This window comes from Trachemys scripta, chromosome 9 (genome assembly GCF_013100865.1).
Source record: "Trachemys scripta elegans isolate TJP31775 chromosome 9, CAS_Tse_1.0, whole genome shotgun sequence".
NCBI classification, from domain to species: domain Eukaryota; kingdom Metazoa; phylum Chordata; order Testudines; family Emydidae; genus Trachemys; species Trachemys scripta.
The window spans coordinates 45,339,849-45,366,534 of record NC_048306.1 but is presented as its reverse complement, the minus strand read 5'-3'; the positions used below and the strand labels follow the sequence as shown (position 1 = coordinate 45,366,534).

At 46.7% G+C, this 26,686-nt stretch overlaps 1 protein-coding gene across 2 annotated transcripts; it reads left to right on the top strand.

Moving 5' to 3' along the window:
- The first annotated feature begins 205 nt into the window (after positions 1-205).
- On the top strand, positions 206-25,916 carry FAAH2 (fatty acid amide hydrolase 2). Of its 2 annotated transcripts, XM_034781563.1 has the most exons (11): positions 206-451; positions 1,929-2,011; positions 3,944-4,080; positions 6,042-6,251; positions 11,902-12,021; positions 12,902-13,037; positions 14,306-14,423; positions 17,351-17,470; positions 19,448-19,559; positions 20,960-21,154; positions 22,739-25,916. In XM_034781563.1, exons 1-11 carry the CDS (start codon positions 221-223, stop codon positions 22,912-22,914), a joined length of 1,638 nt encoding a protein of 545 aa, XP_034637454.1. In that variant the 5' UTR covers positions 206-220; the 3' UTR covers positions 22,915-25,916. The 2 variants fall into 2 exon arrangements, with proteins under 2 accessions (XP_034637454.1, XP_034637455.1); XM_034781564.1 differs by lacking the exon at positions 6,042-6,251.
- The last annotated feature ends 770 nt before the right edge of the window (positions 25,917-26,686 follow it).

Here is a 26,686-nt window from a genome sequence, read left to right as displayed (position 1 = left end):
ATTCCCCCCTTGATAAGCCTCTAACACACCTCTCCCCCCTCGACTGTAACCTTCCCTCCCCGCAGTGCCCCAGCACTCGCCCCTCCCTAGGGGGTGTGCTTCCTATTGCCCCGCCCCGCGGGGCAGTGCCATTCCAGCTCCCCCGCCCCGAGCCTGCGGACTGTGGAGGCGGCGGCTCCGCGCACTGCACTGTGGGTCCCCCTCCTGCCCCTGCCTCGCTATGGCGCTGTCGCGCGCGGAGCGCTGCCTTGTGCTGCTGCTGCGGCTCCTGTCGCGCGCCTTCCTCGTGCTGCTGAGCCTGGCGGCGCGCGCCTCCGCGGCGCTCGCCCCCAAGCCACCAGCGCTGCCCCCGCCGGCCGGGGCGCCCCCCGCGCGCTGTGTGCCACCGCCGGGCCAGCCGCTGCTGCTGCTGTCGGCAAGGCAGCTGGCTCGGCGCATCCGCCGCCGGGAGGTGAGAGCGGGGGGACGGGGGCTGCTGGGATTTGTAGTTCGCCTCCCGGGAGGGGCGCCCTTAGGGCAGGACTCCTGGGTTCCCTGCCTAGCTTTCCGACTCGTGCGCCGCAGTGAAGTGGCCGCTGTGCGCTCCGCTCCCTTCTGGCAGCCCCGGGATAGAGGGGACCCGCTGCGCTCCCCGCCCTCTCTTGCCCCTCCCGGGTGTGTGTGTGTGGGGGACCCGCTACATACACTCGCTTCACCCTCCTGCCCCGCTGAGGTGGGGGAGATCCTCTCTATAGCTTGGCATCGTGCCTGCCTGGGGTGGGGGGCACCCTCTATATACCTGGCGCTGCACTTGTGGGTAACAGGTGGGAGTCCTAGTGCCAGGTGTGTACTGTGGGATGGGGTATATGCGTGCGGGGTGAGGGCTGTCCCATTTCATCCCTTTGCTGGGCTTTTCTCAGCACCAGGAGAGAATACAGACAAAAGGGGCACCAGGTCCCAGATCAGGCTGCCTTGGCCAGGAGCCATCCAGGTGCACTCTCCTATGGGAAAGGACTAGTTCTCTCTTCTTCCTTTTGTCTGATAGATCATCCTGAACATCTGCTGGGGAGAAAGAGATCTGGCTGACATGATCAGTCTGTTGACTCAATAGTAGGTGGGAGGAGGGGCTGTCTGGAGGGCTGATCATGTGGAACATATGAATTCCATAAACTGCCAGCTAGACCTCTTCTTTCCTCTAGTAATGAGCTGATTGGCCTTGGCAAAACAAGCCATCCCTTTCTCCTGGTCAGGACAGTACATAGTCCCACTTGGGCAGAATAATCCTTGAAATATAGGCAGTTCTGAGAGACGAGGGACTTTTGGGAATTCTGTATAGGGGAAGTGAACCTGTCATATAATTCTCAATGGAGGCATGCCTTGATGGGGGAATGTGTCAACATACAATGCAGAAGTAACAGGTTCACCCTAACAAGAGCAGTGCAACATCCAGAGACTGCAGTGTAAACCTCAGTGTCTTGGCTAAATTCCATCTCTTGTCACTGCATTCCACCGATTCCCCATGCCATTTTAAGCTGGACATGCTTCTTATTCTGATCCGTGGTGTAGGGTTCCTAAGTGATCTGTAGCGAGAGACCGTGGTGGCTGCATTTCTATAATGGCTAGCTGAACCCTATGTATTGAATTTGCAATGGAGAGATCCTGACTTTCTATTCATTTGAATGGGAATTCCAGGGAAATGGTTACTGGGGTGCATGGGTGTTTTGGGGGAAGTGAAGCGGTGAAGGAGGTAAGTGACCGCCACCCAGTGAACTGTGATATAGGGGCTCAAGGGAACTGAAAGGCAGTCCCAGGAGAGTAGTAATTTAGTTCCCTCTCTTCTTTTTCTCAAATCTCTAATTGCCCGAACATCCTGGTGACCAGCAGCCTCCCTCTCGCCCTCTGTCCAGCCACCCGGTCCTAGTTGTATCTGTTATTATCGTCTTTTGCAGGTGAAATGCACTGACGTTGTTCAGGCTTATATCAAGAGGATTGAGGAGATAAATCCGCTTGTCAATGCAGTTGTCAAGGCCAGGTGAGCCAGGGGAAAGGTGGGAAATGGACTTTTCTAGAGTCCAGTTTAGCAGCTGTTACAAGCCATGATTGGCAACAGGGCAAGATAACCAGCCTCCATGTGAGGTTCTTCACCTTTCCAAATGTGATCACCTTCCCCACCCCCCATGTCATGCTTGCTGGGGGAGGGGGTATGTTAGGACCGAGTGAGTTGTCAACCAGACATGACTTATGCAACGAATCAGTGCTGAATGCCTCAACCATCTGTTAGAATTGCAAGATTAACCCATAGTTTAGGTGAAAGTAATTGTCACTGAGTCCTGGGGAGGTTGTGATAGGTGGAGGAGCTCTGTTCTTCTTGCTCATAGTACATACTTTCTTCGCTGACATTTTCTGTAACTATAAGCAATATACACCTAGCAAGTAATTAAACTTGACCAAGTGACTGTGGCCTTAATGGATCATACATGTTCCAGTAATATGTAACTATCAGTGATCATTCTCCAGATCAGAAGTGTTGGAATACAAGACAGAGGCCATTCTGTTCATAAAACACAGTGAGAACTGTTTAAACAATTAACATTCACAGCATGTTCTCACTGTTTCCATGGTTAAATAGAGGATTCAGGGCTATCAACCTTATACCTTTTTATACCAGCCCTGAATTCACTGAGCCTCTTGCAGCTATTTATATTTGCTCCATTTCTCTTTACCCTCCCTGTACTCCTTTGCAACAAGGAAGAGGCGAAAAATATGAATGATTTTTTTCTTGCCTTTCACAGGCAGAATCCAGAATAGTTTTAAATCAGTCTAATCATTTTACAATTTGTGACGTGTGTGTGTGTGTGTGTGTGTGTGTGTGTGTGTGTGTGTGTAAATTATCTTAATTCTCTATTCTAATTGAATAATTACTTACAGTATTGATGGACAGAACTTTTCTGTGTCACTTGAGTCACAGAAGTCCTGCAAACACAAGCTTCCAGGTGAGAATACTGTACTTTCTAATTCCAGTGAGGCTAGAAATGCCATGAGCATGGCGTGTCTCCCAGGTATTCTGCTGCTTCCGAGTGGTTCTAGGAAACAGAGGCAGCTGATTCATTTCAGGGTTTGCATCTATGTTCAAGTTGGTTCTTACTTTGTTGGGACTAGTTCATTCATCCTTTTTTCAGACTCACATGCAGAAGAAACACAGAAATTTGGGGTAGTTCATCTCTAGCTATTGATGAATGGATGTTATGATATTTGGGGACCAATCACACCTAGTGGTGAATGCATTTAATTGCAGGTCTGTCTACCCTAAAGATGTAGCATAGATAGGACATATACAGTGTTCAATTATTTTCTGAAAAAAGTAGAACTGGTTAGGTTACCAATTTCTGGTGTGTGTGTCTGTCATTCATTGTGTGGGAGCAGCCTGATCTATATCTGTAAAAGTATTGAAATAAGGTGGCAATCTGCCTTGTACTTCATATACCTCTTTTCTTCTGAGAATCGCAAGGCATTATACCAATATTAATAAACTTACTGCCCCAAATCCCCTGTCTTACAGATGAGGGATTCAGCCAAGCTCACACAGTGAGTGTGTGGCAGAGCTGGGAATGGAGCCCAGATTTCCTGATTCCTGGTCCTTTGTCTTCACTCCCCACCCTCTCCCTTGTTCAGGAGCTGGCCAGAGAAAGGCTCACCATGGTTTAGGGATAGTGATGGGGGTAGAGAAATGAGTAATGGGTTGCTTCATGTTGTTTCCTTTACAACCTATCTGCTTTAACACATTAACCTACTTATTTTTCACCAAGTCCTTTTCTTTCTTTTCCACCCCCATCTAAAGGGCTGATCAGCCCACTCAGATGTTGGTTGGGATTTGGTTAGAGATGGACTGGGGGTTCATCTGAGTCCAGTCAGAGACTGACCAGTTTTCTCTCCCCTCCCTCTCCTTACCAACCGTTCCCCTCAGGTTCGATGCAGCTCTTCAAGAGGCCCACCATGTTGACAAACTGCTCTCGGAAGGTCATGGAGATGAAGATTCCCTGCAGGAAAAATTTCCCTTCCTGGGGGTTCCTTTCACCGTCAAGGAGGCCTTTGCGCTGCATGGTGCGTATACACACAGGCTTTACAAGCTGCTGTTTGGAGTTACTCTGCAGCCTGTTGTCAGTTTGCTCCTTTCTCATGAGGGTCGTGGCTTTGACATGGAGGCCAAAGTGGTGGAGCCAGCTAAACTGAATCCAACTGCCTCTTGAGAGAGACAGGGTGGGGGAGGTAATATCTCTTGTTAGACCCACTTCTGTTGTGTTTGAGTTTACACCGAAGTTGGTCCAATAAGAGATTACCTCACCCACCTTGTCTCTCTGATATCCTGGGACCTGCATGGCTACAACAGCACTGCAAACAGCTTCTTCCCGTCAGTCTCTTTCCTCTCCCCTTTGCATGGCACTGTGTTAGATCCACTGTGTGGGAATGTTAACTGGCCCATTGAAGTTCAGCCATTGCTCCCTAAATATTTGCATTCTCCCTCCTAGCATGAGTTTCCCTGGACCACCTCCCGCAACACTCTTCATTTCCTCTTATTCCATCGTTTTCAGTGCCATCTCAATACCTCCTGCTCAACTGCATTGAGGTTCTCTCCTTTTGTAGCCTAATTTTTCATTTGCTAGTCATTGGTCACTCAGGTCAGGTCTGTGTCTTTTTTGTTGATCATTGTTCTGTTAGTTTTTTTTTTTTTTTTAATACTAGATAGGCACATTAAAATATTTGAGATCAGTGGTTAGTATCCCTTGCCCAGCACTTTGGTTTTACAGGTGTTCTGTAAATAACTGTAAAATACCCATGTAGCTGAACTTCACAAATGAACTCACTTGATGCCCTAAGAGTTATTGCATTTATCCTCCCCAGTGTGCACAGTAGATGTCTTCCAGGCCATTCTGCCCTCCTTCCATGTGTGGAACCTGGGAGTGCACAGAGCACCCCAATTATATGTAAGGAGATCAGAACCCCTTTGAAGTGCAGATTGTCTAAGGGATTATTAACTAGTTTCTTCACTAGATAGAAGCAGCAGTGTTATGGTGTGGGGGTGGCATATTTTGGTAAGTGTGCTTAGCTGTCTTGTTTACATTCTGTAGGCGCCGATTAGTTAGATTTTGTTTTTCATTCTGATCTTTTCATATTTTTACAATTGTTTTGTTTGAAATGTGAGAGCTCAGGGTTAGGTGCCCTTTTACTAATCAAAATAAATAGCAAAAACATTCCCTGCATGTTACGATCTAGTGTCCTGATAGTGTTCTGAAAGGTTATCTTATTGCTGATGAGTTCTTCATAGGAAGGAGATGTACTTCTATGTGTTCTCCAGATTGTATCAGGATTGTGACACAGATTGCATAGCAGTCTTATTCCCAGCGGAGCGAGCGCCAAGATAGGGATTTTTGAAAGGTTTCCTCTCCCTGGGGCGGGAGGATGTGGATCCAAGCATCACTGTTAGGGGATTTGGGGGTATCAGGCATGCTGTCTCTGGGTTTGGGGAATTGGCGATCTCTCCTAAAATCAGTATTGGTCTGTTGGGGATGGAAGCAGGATGAGGCCCTTGTTATTTCATGGGGATGAGACCTCCTTCTGGATCTTGGTAGCATATGGAATGATCGCCCATCCATAGGATCTCACACTGGCATAGCTTGTAATCTCAAGGGGATTGTTATTGCATCTCTGACCCAGGGCCGACTCCAGGCACCAGCCCACCAAGCATGTGCTTGGGGCGGTGCCTGGAGGGGAGCGGCGTGGCGGGGCGCTCCGGCCCGAGAGCGGGGCCGCGACTGGGCTCGCCGCCCTCCCCCCGGCGCTCCGGTTGGGGAGAGCGGGGCCCCGGCCGGGCTCGCCGCCCTCCCCCCGGCGCTCTGGCCGGTCGGGGATTGTGGGCCCGCGGCCGGGCTGGGCGCCCTCCCCTGCCGTGCTGTGGGAGGTCGGCGGGGGGGGGCGGCGGGTGGCTTTTTTGCCTAGGGCAGCAAAAAAGCCAGAGCCGGCCCTGCTCTGACTCACTATATCTGGTTTTTATCTTGTCACCATAGGGATGCCAAACACCTCTGGCCTGGTTAGCCGTCGCAACTTGATCTCCACGTCAGACGCTCTGGTGGTGTCACGGTTAAAGCAAGCTGGTGCAATTCCATTGGGTGTGACCAATTGCAGTGAGCTGTGTATGTGGTATGAGTCTAGCAACAATGTCTATGGCAGAACAAACAACCCATATGACCTGCAAAGGATCGTGGGTGGCAGCTCAGGTGAGGATCCAGGAAGCCAATACGGTAGTGCACAGATGAGTTTGCCAAATTCCTCTTGTTGATCACTTTGTACTTTAAAAGCTCTGCAGATGGTTAATTGGTTAGCCACAAACATAGCTGTCATATAGCATGTGGGCAATCTGATACGATGGGAATTCAAAGGTGAACGTTTTGGCTATTGGGCATTGTGACAGACTGTAATATCCCGAGCAAATGTTATGGAATTAAGATACATTTTTTGAATTAAGTTAAACCATATTGAATTAGGGTTACTACCTTTTGAGTATATTGTATTAAAAATGCACCCATGTAATGTGATGGTGTGGCATTGTATGTACCTTCTCTAGTAGCGAGGGGGTATGCTAATGAACTTCCTCTGGCATCACCCCTTGAAGAACACCCCAGCCCCCCGGGAGAGATATGCATACAGGGAGTTCTCGGATTTACGATGACCGACTTACGTCTGACGCCACTTACGACGCTTTTCAGTTGTTTCGCCCCATGACGCTCGTTTCACCCTTATGATGAAAGCCGGCAGGGAGAACAGCCTACATCACATGCTGAGCCTCTGCCAATCTCGATGTCACTGTTCAAACTTTCTGATTGGCTGAGCCAGGGGCCGGGAGCCAATTAAAAACAAGCAGCAAGGCTACCTGGCAACAAGCTACTCTGGCCGTGGAAGCCAATCAGACAAGCGACTGCAAGGGACCCCTTCCAGCTCCATTCATTATAATACAACCACGAAGTTATTTACAAGCAACTCTGTAAAAAGCAAGCCCAATTGTGCATAGTATGTTGCCGGCATTCTGAGCAGCCGCCTGCCTTGCTGCCTGCCTCCCTGGCTTTCTGCCTAGCCTGTCTCCCATCATTGAATGCAGTGCATCTGTGAATAGGGGCATATCCAACATGTACAGCTGCTACAGAGAAATTTACAAGGAGAAGAGGAGAACATTTGTCCAAACCTTAGACACTTTCTTTAAGATACCAGAGAAGACTCCAGAGAAACCTGCAGCCCAGACTTCAGAGAAGCCCCCAGCCAAGAGCCCTTCAAAAAGTTCTGGAAAGTCAAAGCATATGTGATTTTATACATTTATTTGAATGCTGTTTACCAAACATTGATATTGCTACATTAGTCATCTATAATTCATTTAGTACAAAAATCTGGGTTATTGTGGTGAAAATAGTGTATCAAGCCTTGGTTCAGGAACCAATCCCCCTTTATACTATTGATTCCTATGGGAAAAGCGGTTTCGGCTTACAACGTTTCGACTTACAACACAATTCTGAGGAACAAATTGTGTCATAAGTCTGAGGACTCCCTGTAGAGTGGTTCAAACTGGATTCTCCTGTGATGAACAGACAAAAAAAAGACTTCTGGATAAAAGCCTGATTTTTAAATGACTCAGGACCTTCTGCCTGATCCAGCAAATGGCCAGGATCCTTAGGGGAGGATTGGAAGGACTTGGTTCTTTGAGGCCTCATAAGACCGTTTGCTTGTTCTGTGCTGAAGCTCTGGTGAACTTGTAACCACAAAGAAACCCCGAGGGTGAGGTGATCACTGGTAAGCTTATTAGTAGGCATGAAGGTTCTTTTATTGATTGTAATGTTTTCTCTGTAATGCTTTTTGCCTTAAGAATAAAGTAGATTTGCATTGGAAGTGCTGTGTCGTAACTTATATCTGTAATAGTCCCTCAGTTATCAGTCTCTGAAGAGAAAGCAAGCAGGTTTTTTTAGGTCGACTGTCTGTGCTGGGAAATACACAGTGGAGGCAGGGAACTGTTCACCCTGGATGCCCCAGTCTGGAGGGAGAAAGATACATGTCTCCACTGAAGATAGGCAACTTCTAGGGAGCTGGAAGCTTGAGAGTGGATGCCCTCACTGGACCCCAGGGGAGAAATATAGGGGCAGTTGCACTGACCTGTGACATCTGTGGTGGCAGTGATGGCAACTGTAACAGTGTGACTTGCATAAGTGCAGTAAAAGCAAGTTCTATAGAAGGAAAAGCACAGAGGAGAAAAAAGTCTTTTTGGGAAAAGGAATAGTGAAAAGAGAGATGGGAAAATGGATTGTCAACAGCTGCAGACAAATGGGCTGATTGAGCTATGCAGAGATCAGCTTGAAGACAGAACAAACTCATAGTGAGTTGATTTGCTCTATTCTAAAGACCAGTCAAGAAACAATGCCAAGTTTGAAGAGAACCTCCAGCCTGCTGGCAGAGGGCCTAGCAGATGGGGAGAGTCTTGGAGCCAACACCTTGGAGAGAAGCAGGGATGAGACTGACAGATACAGCAACTGTGTTCTGTCCAGACCAAGAACACCACTGCAACAGGAATGGTGGACAGCCCAACATCTGGAGCCAGGCAAGCTCCAGCTAGAGAGGGATCAAGTGTGTGTGGAAACCAGCAGCTTGCAGACTGGGAGCAGCAGTGTCCGTGAGAGAGAGAAAAGAGGGAGAAGCAGCATCAGTATGAGGTGAGAGAAGAGGACAGGGAGTACCAATATCAGATCGAGTTGAAGAAACTGCATCAGCAGAACCATAGCCAAGTAGGTGTAGCCAGTCCCCAGTTACCTGTCCCCATGGGTGGTGTAATCTCCAAATTACTTGCTCAACATAGGGAGTGTGATGACGTGGATCCTACATCCTTTTGAAAAGGGGTGTGAATTGAATAAGGTGGGGAAGGTGGACATGGCACCTGGCTCCTCTGCTGTCTGGGACAAAGGCCTTGGACACTTTTACCCTTATGTGAAGGAAGGACTATAAAGATTATGATCATTGTAAGCAAGCTTTGTTGCAAAGGTTTGAGCTGACCCTTGCAGTGTATAGGAGAAGGTTTCAGGAAGTTCAGAAAAAAGGGAACATCACCTGTGCTGAGGTTTCACCTCAAATTAAGGGTTATGTAAGGAAACGGGGAGCTGAAAGCCTGAGAGTGTGTGTCCTTCTGCATGATTGAGGGGAGATGCAGTTGCACTGAACAGTGACGGATATCTCCTCTACTTCCCGTCTGGTGTCACTTCTGGGCTTCCTTGCTGGAGTAGCTTCATGCTGGCATCAATGAGTAGTTCTGACATGTTTATACAAATTGGGCAAATCGCATCGGCAAGAAGCTGCTCTTCTCCCACTGGTCCCCTTGTGCGTGTGTAGCTGGAGGCTCCTGTTCCATCTGTGTGCGCGATTGCTCCCCACTCAGATGGTTGGTTATCACTGCCAGAGTGGTTCTAGCAGAGTCCTGAGAGATCACCTTATTATCTTTCACTCCTCTGGCCCACACTTGGGCCCCACTCCTTCTGGCTGAGCAGGTGTAGACAAGACTGTATTTGGAGGGTGTTCAGAACTGACCAGAGGGGTTGCTGTTGAGTGACGCAGTGGCTTTCAGGGGCGCTCCTCATGTCTCTGGGGGCAGGATATGCTGCCTCAACAGAAAGTACTTCTAGCCTTCAACAGCTTAGGGCATGAAGCTAGTGTCTGGTTTTGAGTGCAGTGAATTAAGATGGAAGATGGGGGATTGCTGGCTGGCAGGAAGGAGATGTCAGCAAAGAGTGAAAGAAAGTCACTCAGTGGAAGAGAGAAGGAGAAGCTGTTATGAGCAGAAGCAGTCTCTCTTACTCTGTGTATGTACAGCTCCTAGCACAATAGAGCCTGTCCTCGGTTGGGGCAGGTTCGCACTGCTGTAATATATATAAACAATGGTAATTATAACCCCAGAAATCTTTGTCATCAGGGTTCTTTTGGAGGTGGGGCTGGGGCAGAAAAATCCTGCGTAAGGCTTGTGAGAGTGGAGGAGCCAAGGATGAATGCATCCAGTGTGGCTGACTTATGGGAGAAGATGGGGATGCAGAACAGCCACATGCACCATAATACATCTGGCTTCCAAGAATGTGAGTTACATCTGCAGGATGGGAGACTGTCTTGGAAGCAGTGACTCAGAGAATGACTTAGGGGTCATTGTAGATAATCACCTCAACATGAGCTCTCAGTGCAGTGCTGAGCAGAAAGGACCAATGTGATGTAGGGATGTATAAAAAGGCAAACATCAAGTAAAAGTAAAGATCTTACCTCTGTATGCGGCATTGGTAAGACTACTGCTAGAATAGAAAAGAAGAGTGATCTAGGATCCTCACTGCAAGAAAAGGCTGTGGAAATACTGGAGAGAGTTCAAAGGAAGGCACAAAAGTGATCCAGGGGCTGGAAAACAAACCTTATGTTATGAGGCTTAAGAAGCTCAGTCTGTTCTGTTTCTCGAAGACAACGTAGTGAGTGGGGTGGCTTGGTCACCGTGTATAGGTACTTACACATGGAAAAGAGGTCTGAAAATGGGGGGCTTTTCAACCGTGCTGACAAAGGCATAACAAGACCCAGCATCTGGAAGATGAAGTTAGACAAATTCAACCTTGAAATAGGATGCAATTTCCTATGGCAGTGAGGGTGGCTGGAACAGCTGACTGGTGGGAGTGGTGGACTCTTCATTGCTTAGAGTCTTTAAAACAATATTAGCTGTCTTTCTAAAAGATATGTTTTAATTCAGCTGCTGGGAGATGTTCTGCAGCTAGGTTCGTGGGATTTGTGGTGGACAGTTGTGGTCCCTTCTGGCTTGGTAATCTGGGTCTCCATGTTAATTCCCTTCTTCCTGGACCCTGGGGAGAACAGGATTGCCTGCATTGCCCTCAGCATACTCATAAGACTCGCAGTTCTGCATTTAAATAACTATAATCCAATCTCAAGCTTCAGGGCTTCAGCCAGTTGCCTGCAGGGATCAGGAGGGACTTTTTCCCCCCTATGCGCAATTGGTGCATTCTGGTTTTGTTTGGTTTTTTTGTTTTTTTGGGTTTTTTTTGGGTTTTTTTGCCTTCTTCTGAAGCAACAGAGATTCTTCCTAGGTGGAAATGGACCACCTGGACTGGGTGGATTCTCTATCCTTCATGGAGGAGAAGAGGCTGAAAGTCTGACAGCATACAAGCACAGACTTTCAACTGACAAGTTATTTTTGCAGAGGCACCAGGGGATGGAACTGTGTGTGAGTGAGTGAGTGAGTGAATGAATCTTGCAGGTTCTCTTACATTGCTTCTGCCTCTGTACCAGCTCGTTGCTGCAATGCCAGTGGGTCAGTGCTCTGAAGTTTAGAGAATCGGCTTTTTTAGATGCCTGATTGGAGTGTCTTGCCCACATGCTCAGGGTCATACTGATCAGCAGATTTGGGGTCATGGAGAATTTTTCCCCCAGGTCAGATTGGCAGGGACTATGGGAGGTTTTTCCTGCTGCTGCAGCATGAGGTGTGGATCACTTGTTAGGCTCATCTGAGAGTATGTCACTTAATTCCCTGCCCTCACATGGGCCTCGGGCATTGGTGGCACCTTGGTCTCTCCTGGTCTCTGCCTGTGGCACCAACAGTTTAGTCTCCTGAGGACTGAAATAGGAGAAGTAATAGGGCTCAGCTTGGAGGTTTTTGGGTGAAAGTTAGCAGCCTGTGATAAGCAGGAGGCCAGATCTGATCATCGCTTGTGGCCTTAAACTCTGTGACTTTTTGCAGGGAGAGCAAGCAGAGCTCCTTTGTTCTGCCACAGGCTAGCTGGCTGCCACAGCGGCGAGCATGAAGGCAGCATTACGCAGTGGGCATAGGGAAAAGTGATGTCTCTGGCTTTTGTTGTCATGCAGGTGGTGAAGGCTGCGTCCTGGGAGCTGCCTGCTCCGTAATCGGGGTGGGCTCAGATATCGGCGGCAGCATTCGGATGCCTGCTTTTTTCAATGGAGTCTTTGGACATAAACCCACCACAGGTACCAAGTGTCCAGGATTGAAAATTTGCATCTTCTCTTTCCCCCCTGTCAGCAAAGACACTGGATGTTTTCCCACTGGCAGGGTAACCACAGGCATCAGTGTGGGTGTGTGGGGGGAGGTGTTCCGTGTGCCCCCTTGTGATGTATATGTATCTTTTTGAGAGAGGATTTTCAGTACTAGCTTATTGTTGGATGCTGGAAGTTAAATTCCTCCCCAGTGTAAGCCCCTGGAAACTAGTGGAGTTACACCAGAGATGAATTTGGCCTGAGAAGTTAGAGACCCTTTCTCCTATATTTTAGGAACCAGAAGCTGAGACTGGCCAACAGGGAATGGGTCACTCAATGATTGCCCTGTTCTGTTCATTCGCTCTGACGTATCTGGCATTGGCCACTGTAGGAAGACAGGACACTGGGCTAGATGGACCATTGGTCTGACCCAGTGTGGCGGTTCTTATGAGTCAAACTCAGGGAAAGTATGGTGACATCAGACCTGACGCACTAGATACCAAATCCTTGCAGTAGACATTGACGGGGTCAGTGTTTCTGACTCAGCAACAAAATGGCTGGGTGTTCTTGTAGCTACAGCCTCTCATTTTTCTGTGAGCCTCTCATTACCATGAGGCTCTGTCAAGTAACTTAGTGGCTGGATGATCTAGTGTGGCTGGACTGTAAGCAGCCAAGTGGCATGCTGCTCTGGTCTGTTTCAGCTGTGAACTTTTCCCTCCAAGTGGCATGTGAATCATATGAGCATGTGAATGGTGCTCTCACATGGAGGAATCCCAAGGGCAGCTCTCCTGTGACAATCACCTTGGCTGAAGTTGTGTTTGCAAAGATGCACTCTGCCATGTGATGACTAACTCATGTGCCTCTGTGCTTCTAGGAGTGGTCCCCAATGATGGTCAGTTCCCCAATGCTCTGGGGGTGCGGACGGAGTTCCTGTGCACGGGTCCCATGTGTCGCTATGCTGAGGACCTGAAGCCCATGTTGAGGGTCATGGCTGGGCCTGGAGTCAGAAAGTAGGTTGTTCTTATCACTTTGTGAAACTCATCGTTGATCTCAACCCTTTCTGGCCAGTAAGGCATATATCTGATTATTTCTGATTACTCCTTTCATGTGCCCTATGTTAAGCAACTGGTCCAAACTGGTGGATGACCCTATACTAGTCTATCAAGGGGGGATGTCTTAGAATTCAGGTTGCAGAAATCTTTAAGTCTTCATAGCAAAACTCAGGGACACAAACGTGCAGCATCTTGCACAACAGAGTTGCTCCTTCAGCAGCGGTGCCAGCTTGGCACCTGACACCTGGGATTAGTCTCTGTATTGGATCTTCTGTGTGCCAGTGCCATAGGCATTGACTCCTCACAGGCAGTCATCCCTTCCCCTTGTGAGTGGTATACATTCTGTCTATTTGAAGCTTCACACAGGGAGTCCTCTGCTGCAGAGTTTTGGTGGGAGTGAAATATACTGCTTGAATAGCTCTCTGCACAGGGCTCAGAACTTGGGAAATTGCTTAAAATAAATGCAGTCACTGTACAGTATCTTATAGGTTACTTCTTCCTCCTTCCTGGCCAGATTTTTACAGCCAATCCACCTCATCCCAGCCACCATGACCCTTACTGGCTGCTCTTGGATCCCTCTCCCTGCTCTTACCTCAGCACATTCAGGTGTAGTCCTTTCATTCTAGCAGACAAAAGTACACTAGCCAGTTGGGGGCCTGTGCTTTTGCTCCCTGAGGCCTCCCTATCCTGCATGGAAGAGAAGAGACTGAAAGTCTGACAGCAGACAAGCACAGACTTCCAACTGACCACAGTTATTTCTGCAGAGGCACCAGTGGTGAGAACAGGGGAAAACCTTGTAGGTTCTTCTACCCTGCTTCTGCCCCTGTACTGGCTCATTGCTGCATGTGTCCTTTACATGTCCGTGTTCAGCTTTGTGTCTACCTCCTCACTAGCTGTCCAATGCACATTCTGAGTGCTGTTCCTAACGCTTGCTGTTGGCTGAGTGATCTAATGTGGAGAGGCATCTTGGGAGACCAAGATTTACTTAAAAAATAAATGTGGAAACTGCTGACCCAGTGATTGTGTGTGACACTGAGGCAAGCAGTCAGATGTATTTGATGCCGACACCTAGGTATTTGTATGTCAGTAGCAACTGTCTCCTTTCTAACATGACAGAGGTAGTATAACTTCCCGAGGAACTTTAGCAAGTGTGTGAGCAGTGTTTCCATCTAGGGAATAGCAGGAGATGGAGACTGGTGACCCAGGTATTGTTCCTTCCACCGCAGGCTGAAGCTGGATGAAAAGGTGTCACTGGAGAAAGTAAAATTCTATTGCATGGAGCATGATGGTGGTTCAGTTTTCGTGTCCCCTGTGGACAGGGAAATTCTTCAGGCCCAGAGAAAGGTAAGAGGGACTTGGTTATTCAGACATTCAGATACCATGGTGAGAAGCATGGTAGACAAACCTGGAGGGAAAGGTTCAGAGAGTCAGTTGGATAAGAGATGACCTGCTCTACCTATGTCTGTTCCATCTCTTGTTTATCGTGGCCCTTATATGCTAGTACTTTTGAATGGGATGCTAATCAGTTGAATCAAGAGCATGCAGGCAGGAGGCCTGAAGTTAGCTATGATTAAGGCTACATTTTAGTCATGGGTATTTTTAGTAAAAGTCATGGACTGGTCATGGGTGGTAAACAAAAGTTCACAGCTGGTGACCTGTCCATGACTTATACCCGTGACTAAATCTTGAGTGCTCTTGGGGGAGGGTACTGCGGGTGCTCGGAGGCACCGCAGGACCCCCACTGGTTGGGGATGGCAGGCTCCCTACCTGGCTCCGTGCGCCTCACCGGAAGCGGTGACTTGTCCCTTGGCTCCTAGATGGAGGTGCGGTTAGGGGGCTTTGCGCGCTGCCTCTGCCCCAAGCGCCGGCTCCACAGCTCCCATTGGCCAGGAACCTAGGAGCTGAGGGAGGGACATGTCGCTGCTTCCAGGGAGCCCTCTGAGGTAAGTGCTGCCCAGAGCCCTCACCCCCTCCCGCGCCCCTGCCCTAGCCCTGAGCCACCTCTCACACCCAAATTCCTGCTGCTGCTGGGGGCGGGGCAGTGGCGTGGTGGTTCGAGATTGCCCCAGCAATGGCTGGTACAGCTGGTCCAGGGGCTGCCCAAACTGCTCAGACGGCCCCTGAGCCAGCTGCACCAGCCACTGCAGAAGTCCCGGAGGTCCTGGAAAGTCACGGAATCTGTGACTTCTGTGACCAACTAGCAACCTTAGATATGATGCAAGTCATAAACCAAATGAGTTTGGTTGACTGTCTAATCTCCAGTGGAAGTTTGTTCACATTATATACTCCTGGGGGAATTCTGCACCATTGCACATGCGCAGAATTCATGTGTCCAGCAGAATTTTATTTTTTTCTGTAGAAAATACATTCTGCCCCAGAAATGCTGCAGTTCTGCCTTTCGCCCACCAGAGGCCACTGTGGCACCAGAACAGCCAACAGTATGAATGCAGCGGGCTGTACTGGTGCCACAGTGGCCTCTGGTGTGGAAAAAGGTGGAACTACAGCAGTTCCCATGAAGAAAAAATATTCTGTGTGCGCGCAGTGGCGTAAAATTCCTCCAGGAGTACAAGTTCATCACAGCACCTGGCCTATTAGGACAGAGTGGGGCACACGGGGCTGCTGTGGAGGGGGGAATCACAGACTGGAGTTCAGAATGGCTAGTGAGGGGGACAGACTGGGGCATGGGCTTAGGAGCTAGTGGGGTGAAAGTGTTGAACCAGGAGCTGAATGGGAGTGGGGGCTGCAGAGACCCATCGGAATGGAGTGTGTGGGGACAGGGGCAGATGTGCCTGACAGAATGGGAGAGGCTTGGGATCAGCCAGGGTCTGCATGGAGGAGGCTCCCCAACTCCCTAACAATCCTGCTCCCCCCTCCCCCACCAAAAAATACCCATTCCATACTTCTCCCAACCACACCCAACAACTCTCCAGGTTTACTCCAGGCTCTTTCCATCTCCCTCAGCTCCTCCGTTACCCCTGACACTCCCAAGCCTTTGTACTGCTTCTGACAGGTGCAGGAAATACAGTTCTGTATTGTAATTTAAATGAATTACTCCAAGTTCTGTATTAATATGCCTAGTAAGGAATCTATTTGTCAAAAAAATGACCAGAATCTTTTTTTTTTTTTTTTGGTCTGTATTGTTACAGACATACTTGCTGACAGGTATTTTGAAATAAATTACCAAAATAATTGATACTGGTATGATTACAGTATGTTATTTTGACAAATTAAATATGCAGAATTTTGCAGAATTTTTAAAAATATTGTGTGCAGAATTTTTAATTTTTGGCACAGATTTCATCCAGGAGTTAAATTATAAAACTACCAAATAATTTGCATCACTGTCAATCTCTGCACAGAGGAGACCAGGACTGAAATAGCCAGGGCATATTACAAATTGAGATTGTAGTGCATTGGCAGAGTTGTATTCGGGAAACTTGGCACTTACTGTATACATCATTAAGAGATGGGATCTGACCTAATGCTGAGCCAGCAGCACACTGCTGCTTAGGTCCTGTCCTTCAGATGAGATGTTAAACAGGTCTTTTTACTTATTTCTAGTACCAGTTTATGTTGAATTTTAAAGATCTGACAGTTCTAATGTCCAGCTTTTGGACAAGTCATACATGCAGAGTAAGCCATGAATTCTTTACACAAGAATAGGCTGTCCAATGTTCTTGCCAAATTCCAGTTTGGATAATTATATTTTACCTACATAAGTCTCCTTGTTTATATTTGGGATTTTTTTAGAAGGGAAAGAGCCATAATACTAGTCATAAAAATGTAATGTTTATAAAATCCAAGGGTGGGTCTTGAGCCACAGCTGTGTGTAGAATGCCTTACCCCTTTTGCCCGCACTGTCATTGCCCAGTAGAGTGTTCTACCACTGTACCTGATGATGAAAGATGCTATATTAAAAAAGTCCTGTTCTGTTGTGGTCCCCTTGATGCTAGCTTTGGGGTATCCTGACTTTGTTCAATTGACAGTTGCAATGGGAATTTTCTAGGGAACATCAGATCTTCATCAAATGGAGCAGACTCTACCTGTTGGCCTTGAATATGGAGACTTACATGCCTTGGACTTGTAGTACTCAGCTAAATAATAAAAATAGGGGTGGTTCCACATCCTGTGTGACAACTCTGTGGGCTGTTTGGCCCACTGGCCTTAGCTACCTTAGCTTTACCTAGACCCACCAATCTCTCATTGCTTCTGCGAGTAGTGAAATATCACATAACATGATGGATACTCTCTTCCCCTTGTATTTCCATAAGGTGGTGGAGCACCTGGAGACTCAGTGTGGGGTCCAAGTTCAGCATATAACAATCCACAAGATGAAGTACGCTTTCCAGATCTGGTCTGCTATGATGTCTTCCCGGGACAGTGATGGGCAGGTGCGTCTGATTCTGACCAGGACACAAGCATATTGCAGCGGAGAGGAATCTGTCATTTGTCAGTAGAGAGAGAGGGGGACGTGTACATGCTTGATAGGTTTTGGACCCAGCTGCATGTCTCCTCTCTTCTTCCACGGTCTCGCTCCCCACTTCCACCTCTATCTTCGTGTAACTTTAAGCATTATCCTCTTACGTCAGCCACTCGTGAGGTGACTGTAAATCTAGTGATCTAGCAGGTGAGAGACACCTTTTAGCATTCTTGCTTTGGTCTTTTCTGTGCAAGTCCTTACAGACGCAGCTAAGCAGGTGGTTTTCTAACTAGCTACCTTGCTTTCTTTTCACTGTTTTCACTGTTAGCAGCAGAGGGGTGATGCGGGTCAGGACTGAAGTGCATTAACACTGCTGGGAAGTGGAGACAGGCAGGACTGAAACTAAAGATGCTGTTTATAAATTCTATAGGCAATTGCTTGACAACACTTGTTTGTTATAAAATTCACTCGAGACCAAATAACCAATGTCAGTCAGGTTATTACTATGAGCCAATAATAATACAGTACAGGAAAAAGATTCTATGCGATACTGGTCTCCAGGAGCAGATCCATGTAGCGTTGTTACAGTCACTTTACGCAGAAAGTCTGCTCCCGGAGTTACATGTTTCAGCTGGTTAGTATCTATAGGATGATTTTACAAGTTACATATTCCTTTACATGTCACTAAAATTCAACCCATCAGTTTGTCGCAGTTCCTTAACTTGTTCTGTTCCTTTCGTTATCTTTGTTTTGGATACTAGCATTCCAGGTTCTGGTCTGTGAAGGTTCCTTCTTGGTTTGCACCAGGGTAGAACAATCATACGTCTTGTTCTCTTCCTTTGGCACATTCCAGTACTGGTCCATGAGAATAACACTCTTCCTGTTGCTATGGTAAAATACTCATAGATCCTGATAGCTTTCCTATCTACTTAAGCCAAGGTTTACTTCAGCTAATGCCAGGTGTTATGGGATACTTACTATAACTGAACAGTATAAGCTAAGTTAGGTTATATAACTGCTATGATATTTGTTCTTAACACTATTTGTGCTTAATACATACATACATCATCCACACTATATATATATAATGTATGTAATAGCCAGCATATAGAGGTTTAGAGGTCAACAGTGCTGCAAGTTAGTGTTAATTTTCATTGGCAGGTCTGTATGATACAGCTTTTGTATTATAATACCTACCTGCTCTGTGCTTCGCTTAAATTGCTGGTGTCCATCTTCTCTCTCACTCATTTTATTTATTACTTCTGATTCTTCTTAGTGTTTGTCCTGAGCTCCAAGCACTGTACAACAGTATTTCATGTCAAAATCCCATAGCATACTTAATGGGCTACATATGCAAATAGCAAAAAGGTTCATCTCCCTGAAAGACACAATCCCAAGCAGCTCTGCCATGTCCCCATTCCATCAATCTTCCTCTTCCCAAGATCAAGAGAGAAAAGCACTAACTTTCATGTAAAAACGGTGAACATCCATAAAAAATATTTACTTCTGCCCCTCTTATTGCATCATCTGGGGTACACCATCAGAAGTAGACAGTGCCAGTGGTTGAGCACTCTCCTTGCTGATGAGGATTTCCCCACAGCCAATACAAAATCTCCCTGCCAGCTAAAAATATACCACCTCAATTGCTCCTTTCTTCTTTATGTGGTGGGCCCTGTCAGTTGGTTTAGCAGTGCGTAGGAAACCTGTCCATGCCCCATGTGAGTCTTGTATTTAACAATACTTTTCTGTTCAGCTATAGATGGGGATTGGTCACTTTTGGTGCAGTATGTGGTCTCCCCACCCTGCTCCACAGAGAATGCAGATAATCTGATGACTGTGATAATGCTGCTGATAATGAGGGGTTCAGAGCTTTCTCTTATCCCACCACTCAATGCATATTAACTACAACCCCCTGCCAGCATTGATGTGATGTATGTGTTAATTGCAGGAAGCACAGCTGTTCACAGACCTGCTTGGAGATCATGGGAAGCCCGTATGGCCGCTGTGGGAGCTGATGAAATGGTTCCTGGGGATGTCTTTGCACACCATCCCTGCCATTGGTAAAGTCAAGCCATCTCATTTAATGTGGCTTTCCATTTAAAAAATAAATAAACCCAAGTTAAAATGAATTTGCACTTGTTTATAATCCTAATTTACAGCCTGCAGCTATGAAACCAGATCTCTTTGTAAGATTATGATTGTTTGGCCAGATTCCAACTTGGGTAAATACATTCTGCCTCCTTAAATTCCTCCCCAGCTCTTCCAGTTGGAAAAGGTATCCTTCACATCCTATCCTAGACAATAGCGATGTGCTGTTATACACAGTTGCCACATTCCACTCAAAAGATTGCTGCATTTAACAGGGCATGAGTGATTGTCTAAATAGTATAGCGTATACAGTGCCATAAGTGATGTAGCACTTGGAGGAGGTAAAGGATATGTATGTTTGTGGCATATGACTGAATAGAAAATATTGGTAGCTATGGTATGGAGTTGGGTGGGAGTTCTGTTTTCTGGCTATTGAGTTTTTTACTGGAATGTTGCCTCTTCGTTCCAGTTTTGGATTGGGTTTTCTCTGGGCTCAAGACAGGTACAAATTATTTCTAATAATATATAGTAAGCGTGTGCAAATATTTGAAGTATGCAAATGCCAAGGATGAAGAAGAATTATTTAGGATGATTCTTTGCAAAGGAAAATATAAATGGAATATTAGGAAAAACTTCTGAATATTGAGGTCATGAGGTTTATCTGGCTATGGCATAATCTCCTGAGGGAAATGGCAGAAACCTCATTGCTTGAGTCATTTAAAACTATATCAGATAAAACATTGGACAGTGTATTGTAGGGTGTGGTCTCATACTGGCAGATTTTGTGGGAAGCACAGGGGAAAAGTAGACCCAATAATCTTCTAGAAATTATGGAATGCAAAGATCTGGTTGTTCTAGATTCTCATCTGGGTCAGTCCATGCTTCTGGGAACATCTCAATGGGCAGGGGATGACATGCTCCTGATGATACTGTGAGAAGACAGGAGTATTTTCTTTCTGACTCAGATTTAGAATGGGTCTCTTTAAAACACAAAAACTCTCCAGGTGACTCACATAGAGCTGTTTGAACCCTTTCAACCTTGAATTCTTTGCCATTACATGTAACAAATGTGGGTCTTAGACATTAAGGAGTTAGTAATAATCTTCCCAGATTCTTTGGTCAATATGGAGAGGAATGTCACATTCAATCATCCTGCATGTACAGGCAGCACCTGCTCTAGCCACATGCAAGCCAGGAGGGAGACAGTCTCCTCCCACCTGCTCCTGGAGCAATTCCCATGTTCCCGTGTCTAGTCTTGCTAAGAAGGGGATATTTGCCCACGGTGCTTTGTAAAGGAGACTACACTTTGTGATGTGCTGTCTCTTGTTTGCCTCCCTATAATGCTGCATGTGTGTGTGCTGTTGCCCTATAGTCCTGGCACTGACAGAGAAGCTGATGAAACTCAACCCTGGTGGGAATGCCAAGCTGGTGAGCATGGGACACAGCCTGCGGACTGAGATGATGAACTTGCTGGGGACTGATGGGATACTTTTGTACCCTTCCCACCCCATAGTGGCACCTAAGCACTACTCTCCCTTGGGGATGCCTTTCAACTTTGCGTATACAGGTGAGCAGCCCTTGAGTGGTGGGAGAAAAGCTGGCAATCTCAGATGTGCCAGAAGTAATTGGATAGCATTGCACTATCTCAAAAGGCCTGTTCCCAGTAGTGAGGGCAATCAAAAAAAGCGGGGCATGGAGGGGGGCTCATGAGAATCTTTCCTTTTAAAAATCGGGAAAATGTATTCACAGGTTCGAGAGAGCAGTCTAGCCATGTGCTGTCTCACCCTGGAGAGCTTTCTCACCCGGGATGCACTGCGCCTCTCACTTGTGCCGCAAAGCAGTTGGTACCAAGCAGTGGTTGTTTTGGTGGTCCCTTGGCCCATACTCCTAGATGGGGAGCTCTCTGGAGCAGGCCTATTTTTGTTTTACTCCTTTGTATGCCCCTTAGGGCCTCTCAGAACCTCTAGGGGCTACAGTAGTGTAGATGCTACTGCAGAGCTCATTCTGAGATGTGATTTTTCTGGTTGCACATCAGGAGACTTGTGCAGATACTCTGCAGGGGCATTTCCCTTGCACCTACCCATTAATTGAAGAGTAAACCTTTAGAAGAGTGGGAGCAGAAACCCACTTATCTTTGGGATGAACTCTTGAGTTCTTGCTTCTGTGTCGAAGGAGCCACATAAGTGCTATCTGAACACAACACTATATCCAGGTTCACGTGGGTGGAGAGAGCAGCGTGGATGACCCTCCCCAAGACATTTTAATTGGGGCAGTTACCTTGCTAATGGAGTCGTAGCCTGTGGCAGGTGCTTCTCCCCACCCTTTAAGTGATGGGCAGTGTCTACAACCACACTTTAAATCCATATGGCATTTCTGGGCCTCCTATTGGTGATGTCCATTTGACTAAAGTGTAACTGCAGTAGCATGGGAACCCTCATATCAGGGAACCTAACTGGTCGCCTTCGTCCTCTTTACAGGATGGGTGTTAAAACTGTATCACGTATGCCCCTTTCTAGCGAACATCCAAGGATTGCCACCCATCCTGAGATTTCCAGGATTTGCCCCATTGATATGGACATGGCTTTCTCAAGTCTTGAATCCCTTTGTCTCAGTGTTGCACTATGATGCAGTGTGGTTTTGGAACAACTTGACACTGTATAGAACATCATCATGAAAAAGGGCCTCTCGAGGTCATGACCTTTTGATGCACCGTGGTGATGTTGCATGACTGTTGTCATCTCATGTGATGCAGTAGTTTGACCTTGTGAGACAAACAGTTTAGTGGCACTTGGAGATATACTGCTGGTTGGAGGCTCCAATATGCAGATTTATCATTAAAATTGGCAGATTCCTAGATTCTAAGGCCAGAAGGGACCATTGTGATCATCTAGTCTGACCTACTGTATAACACAGGCCAGAAAACTTCCCTAAATTAATTCCCGTGTGAACTAAATCAGATCTTCTAGAAAAACATCCATCTTGATTAAACATTTTCAAACTTTCCTTGCAGTCTGTACTGGGTCAAACTCACTGCTTACTCTGTGAACTCTCCAGAGGCCACAGCAAGTGACTTGGGTGAGAATGGATTACTCACATGACCAAGGATGGAGCACTTTGTGTCTATTCTGATCTGCCCTTCTCTTTCTTTCAGCTGTTTTCAATGTCCTGGGCTTGCCTGTCACCCAGTGCCCACTGGGCTTGAGCAGTGAGGGACTTCCCTTGGGAATTCAGGTGGTGGCAGGCCTGCACAATGACCATCTGACACTGGCTATGGCTCGATACCTGGAGAAGGCTTTTGGAGGCTGGGTTTGCCCTGGAAAATCATAACACTGATTCCTAGGACCCCCTCATGGCAGGAAGACGGAGACAATCCTTTTCCCAAAAGCTAGCAATGGGCATCAGTACCTGTTTGGATCCGAACAGTAACACTCCCTCCCACACAATCCAAGCTCCTTTCTGGAGCAGCGTGGGCAGGCTAACTCAGCCAGGACCAAGTGCTCATTCTCCTTCAATCAGTGGCCAAGTGCTACTGCGCAAGCTCATATTTTCAACTGGAATTTTCTCCTCTTCCTGCAGACGAAGATGGGAAAGGGAAGGAGCGAGCGAGTGAGTATCCCCAGCCAGCTTCTTTCTGTAGGAACCTGAGTTCTCATGGATTCTGAATGGAAGGCTCATGCCCTTGCTGGGGGAGATGGTAGCATGTGCCCAGATTAGGTGGGCTGCCATTGTGAGACCACTACTCTTTATTTTCAGTTATTTTCTTTCTCTGTTATGTTCGCCTCTTAAAGACAAAGGAAAGGGACAGGGAGAAGGGGCTGGGTGGACCGTGGGTACTAAAGGGTTATTTAGGGAATAATCTTCTAGCATGGTGCCTGCTGGAGAGCAATGTTCAAAACTCCCATGAATGTGTAAACTTGCTTGCTGTGCTGCTGGGATGCTCTACTTTCTTATTTCCTGCCTAACTTAACTGTCCATGCACAACAGAGTCACTGGTTACCTGCAGCCCAGCTGAGCTGAGTCGAAGTGAACAGATTTTTGTATTTCCCCCACTAACTGCAGAATGGAAAAGGGTTGCATGTGGTGTGTTTCTGCTTTAAAGCATTTAATGCTAAAGGCAGTGTGCGCAGCCTGGTAGCACCACCTCCTGTCCTCCATGCACAGTTGCTCATTCAGGGGCAAAGGAAGCACTGGTCTTTGACCTGCACACTGACAGCCATGGAGCTGAAACCGTTTGGGCTCAGAGTGAACTCTTGCTGTGAGAGACCTGCTCCGCTGGGATCATTATTGCATCAGAAAAAGGGAGAAGACATTTCTCCCAGTGTCATGAGATGGCTTCCCCAGCTCTTCCTTTCTCTTCCACTCCATTGGGACAGTAGATTGTGGCTAAGCTGCCTAAGACACTTTTCTGAAGGAGATGAGGGAAAAGAAACGGTACTGCTAGATGTAGAATTTTGTCCTCCTTTGGCTCTGGGCCCTAATTCTATGTAGCCCCCAAGTGGGCATGCACAAGCACTGTGGGCTACCAGCTGCTTCTTTTGAGCAATGGTGTATGTTTAGCAAATGTAAATAACTCAGCTGGTATTAAAGAGATTGCATTCCTCCAGTTCATGGCATAACTGTGTCCTCGTTGAAAGCTTGCAATTGTTGCCATATGGTCCCAGGCTTTGTGGTTTCACTGGATGCCACCAACTAAGTGGCTTGGGCCGAGTATGTTCCTGCACATGAGACTCCAAGGAAAACTGAGGGCGCTGTTCCCCTGAACCATGTCCCAGTATCATGGTGGTTTGCAGTATTTCACATGAGATGTGATTTGAAGCTGTTTCCAATTGTGGTCGTTAAAAGGTCCCATGGTGTGCACGCACTCCTGTCGAGGGCTAGCTTATCCAAATTCCAGCACATACAATCACATTAGCGTGTGAACTTAGTCCATGTTTTTCCTTATGTCCTCTTCCTAACCCTTGTTCTGTTGTGGTGTATGTGGAGTATAGTTATCACCCACCACTCCAGAGGTGGCTGCATTTCAGTGGTAGAAAAAAAAAATTGGTTATATTTCTAAGTTGTGAAAAAACAAACTAAAATCAGCCAGCACTGCCTGATGAGTGTCTCCTTTAGTTATTCCCCTTGTTATTGAACAGAACATCTTAAAATTTTGCTTCTGGTATTTAATGGTTACCATGTTTAGATTCAGTCACAAGTCAGCAGCATCTATTTGTTTGAGAGGCCAAATTGCTAAATGTTGCAGATCATGTACTCTGTGCACATACTCTTCACTTTTTATTTAAACCAATGCCCTAATTTTGGTCATACCCAGTTTCTTAGCTACAAGTAGATGTGATGTGTTGTTACCCCCGGGGTGCAGTCTGGGAGCCGTTGGAACCGCTGTGCCCCCTAACAATTCACCTGGGTTGGCCTCTCTCACACTGCTCTGCTGCTGCTAATAGCCAGCCTCTCCAGGCCCTGTTGTCACCCAACACAACAGCAGGTGGCGCCACACATCCAGCTGAGTTACCTGGGTGCTTTACCGAAGCCATTTAAGGATCAACTACGGAAGCACCAGCTCCCCAGCCTTGCACCCTTATTGGAGTATAAACCCAGAATTATACTGCCTTGCACTGCACAGGGATATATATGGTGCAAGCTCATTAAATTAATCCGCTTCCCTTGATGTGGGGAACAAGCTGAGATTTTCCCAAACACTTCAAAAACACACTGGTTAAGATAAAACATAAAACAAGTTTATTAACTACAGAAAGATAGATTTTAAGTTATTATAAGTGATAGCAAACAGATCAAAGCAGGTTACCTAGCAAATAAACAAAACCGCAAACTAAGCCTAATATACTAGACAGATAGGATTTGAATTAGCAATATCTCACCCTGTCTGATGATACAAGCAGGCTTGCAAATTCTTGAGGCATAGGCGGCCTTTGCTGTTCAGCCTGGGTTCCCCTGGCCCATTCCAAGTCTTTTGTCTTTTAGAGGTTCTTCCAGGTGTTGAGTTGCGGGGGAGTCAAGACAAATCATGTCGTCACTCCCCACCTTATATAGACACTCCCTATGGTGGGAACCCTTTGTCCAAGCTAAGTTCCCAGCCCAGTTTGTGGAAAAATACAGGTACCAAAATGGAGTTCAGTGTCATGTAGTCTGGTCACATGCCCTTGCATGTCTTGCTAAATCATAGCAGCCATTATTCATAGGCTGGCTGAAGGGTACCCAGGCGAGGACAAACCTTTTCCATGGTCCATTGTCTTTGTTGATGGCTATTAGCACTGTCTAGCTCAGGGGTCGGCTACCTTTCAGAAGTGGTGTGCCGAGTCTTCATTTATTCACTCTAATTTAAGGTTTTGTGTGCCAGTAATACATTTTAACGTTTTTAGAAGGTCTCTTTCTATAAGTCTATAATATATAACTAAACTATTGTTGTATGTAAAGTAAATAAGGTTTTAAAAATGTTTAAGAAGCTTCACTTAAAATTAAATTAAAATGCAGAGCTCCCCGGACCGGTAGCCAGGACCCAGGCAGTGTGAGTGCCACTGAAAATCAGCTTGCGTGCCGCCTTCGGCATGCGTGCCATAGGTTGCTCAACCCTGGTCTAGCTTCTTCATTGTTGTACCTGAAAGGCTTGTTGTGGATGTTTCCAATTTCACAACATCTTTCAGTAACACACACTGATGTTGCACTCCATACGCTTTATGAAAATATGCTTATGAATGTGAATATGACAACTGGAATATGCTTTACGCTAAATACCCATTGTATGGTATCATTAGAAAGCTTGTATTCTACTGAGTGTGTTCATCCTATTTGTTTGCATGTATTATTTCTATGTCTGGAGTTAGAAAAATAAGATATAAACTTGTATTACTGATGTAAACATTTTAAGTGGAAGCCATTAAGAGTGTGTAAGAATCAGTGAACTTTATTTACCTGCAAGCCTTCCTGCGTACATGTGGGCCAGCGCATGGCTAATGAAGAATGAGGTCTCATAGGGACATGACCATGTCACCTGATACTGAAATCCATCTTAAATCTTGTACTTTTCCATTTGGAAGTAGGGGTGGGGGCCAAGCACAGACAAAAGATTCCCGCCTTGTGCCAA

Excerpts from the sequence above, each read along its gene's own strand:
- FAAH2 (XM_034781563.1), top strand. The coding sequence starts at position 221 with ATGGCGCTGTCGCGCGCGGAGCGCTGCCTTGTGCTGCTGCTGCGGCTC. Across the intron at positions 4,081-6,041 it reads GGAGGCCTTTGCGCTGCATG|GGATGCCAAACACCTCTGGC; the intron begins GTGCGTATACAC and ends TTGTCACCATAG. Across the intron at positions 13,038-14,305 it reads GCTGGGCCTGGAGTCAGAAA|GCTGAAGCTGGATGAAAAGG; the intron begins GTAGGTTGTTCT and ends CTTCCACCGCAG.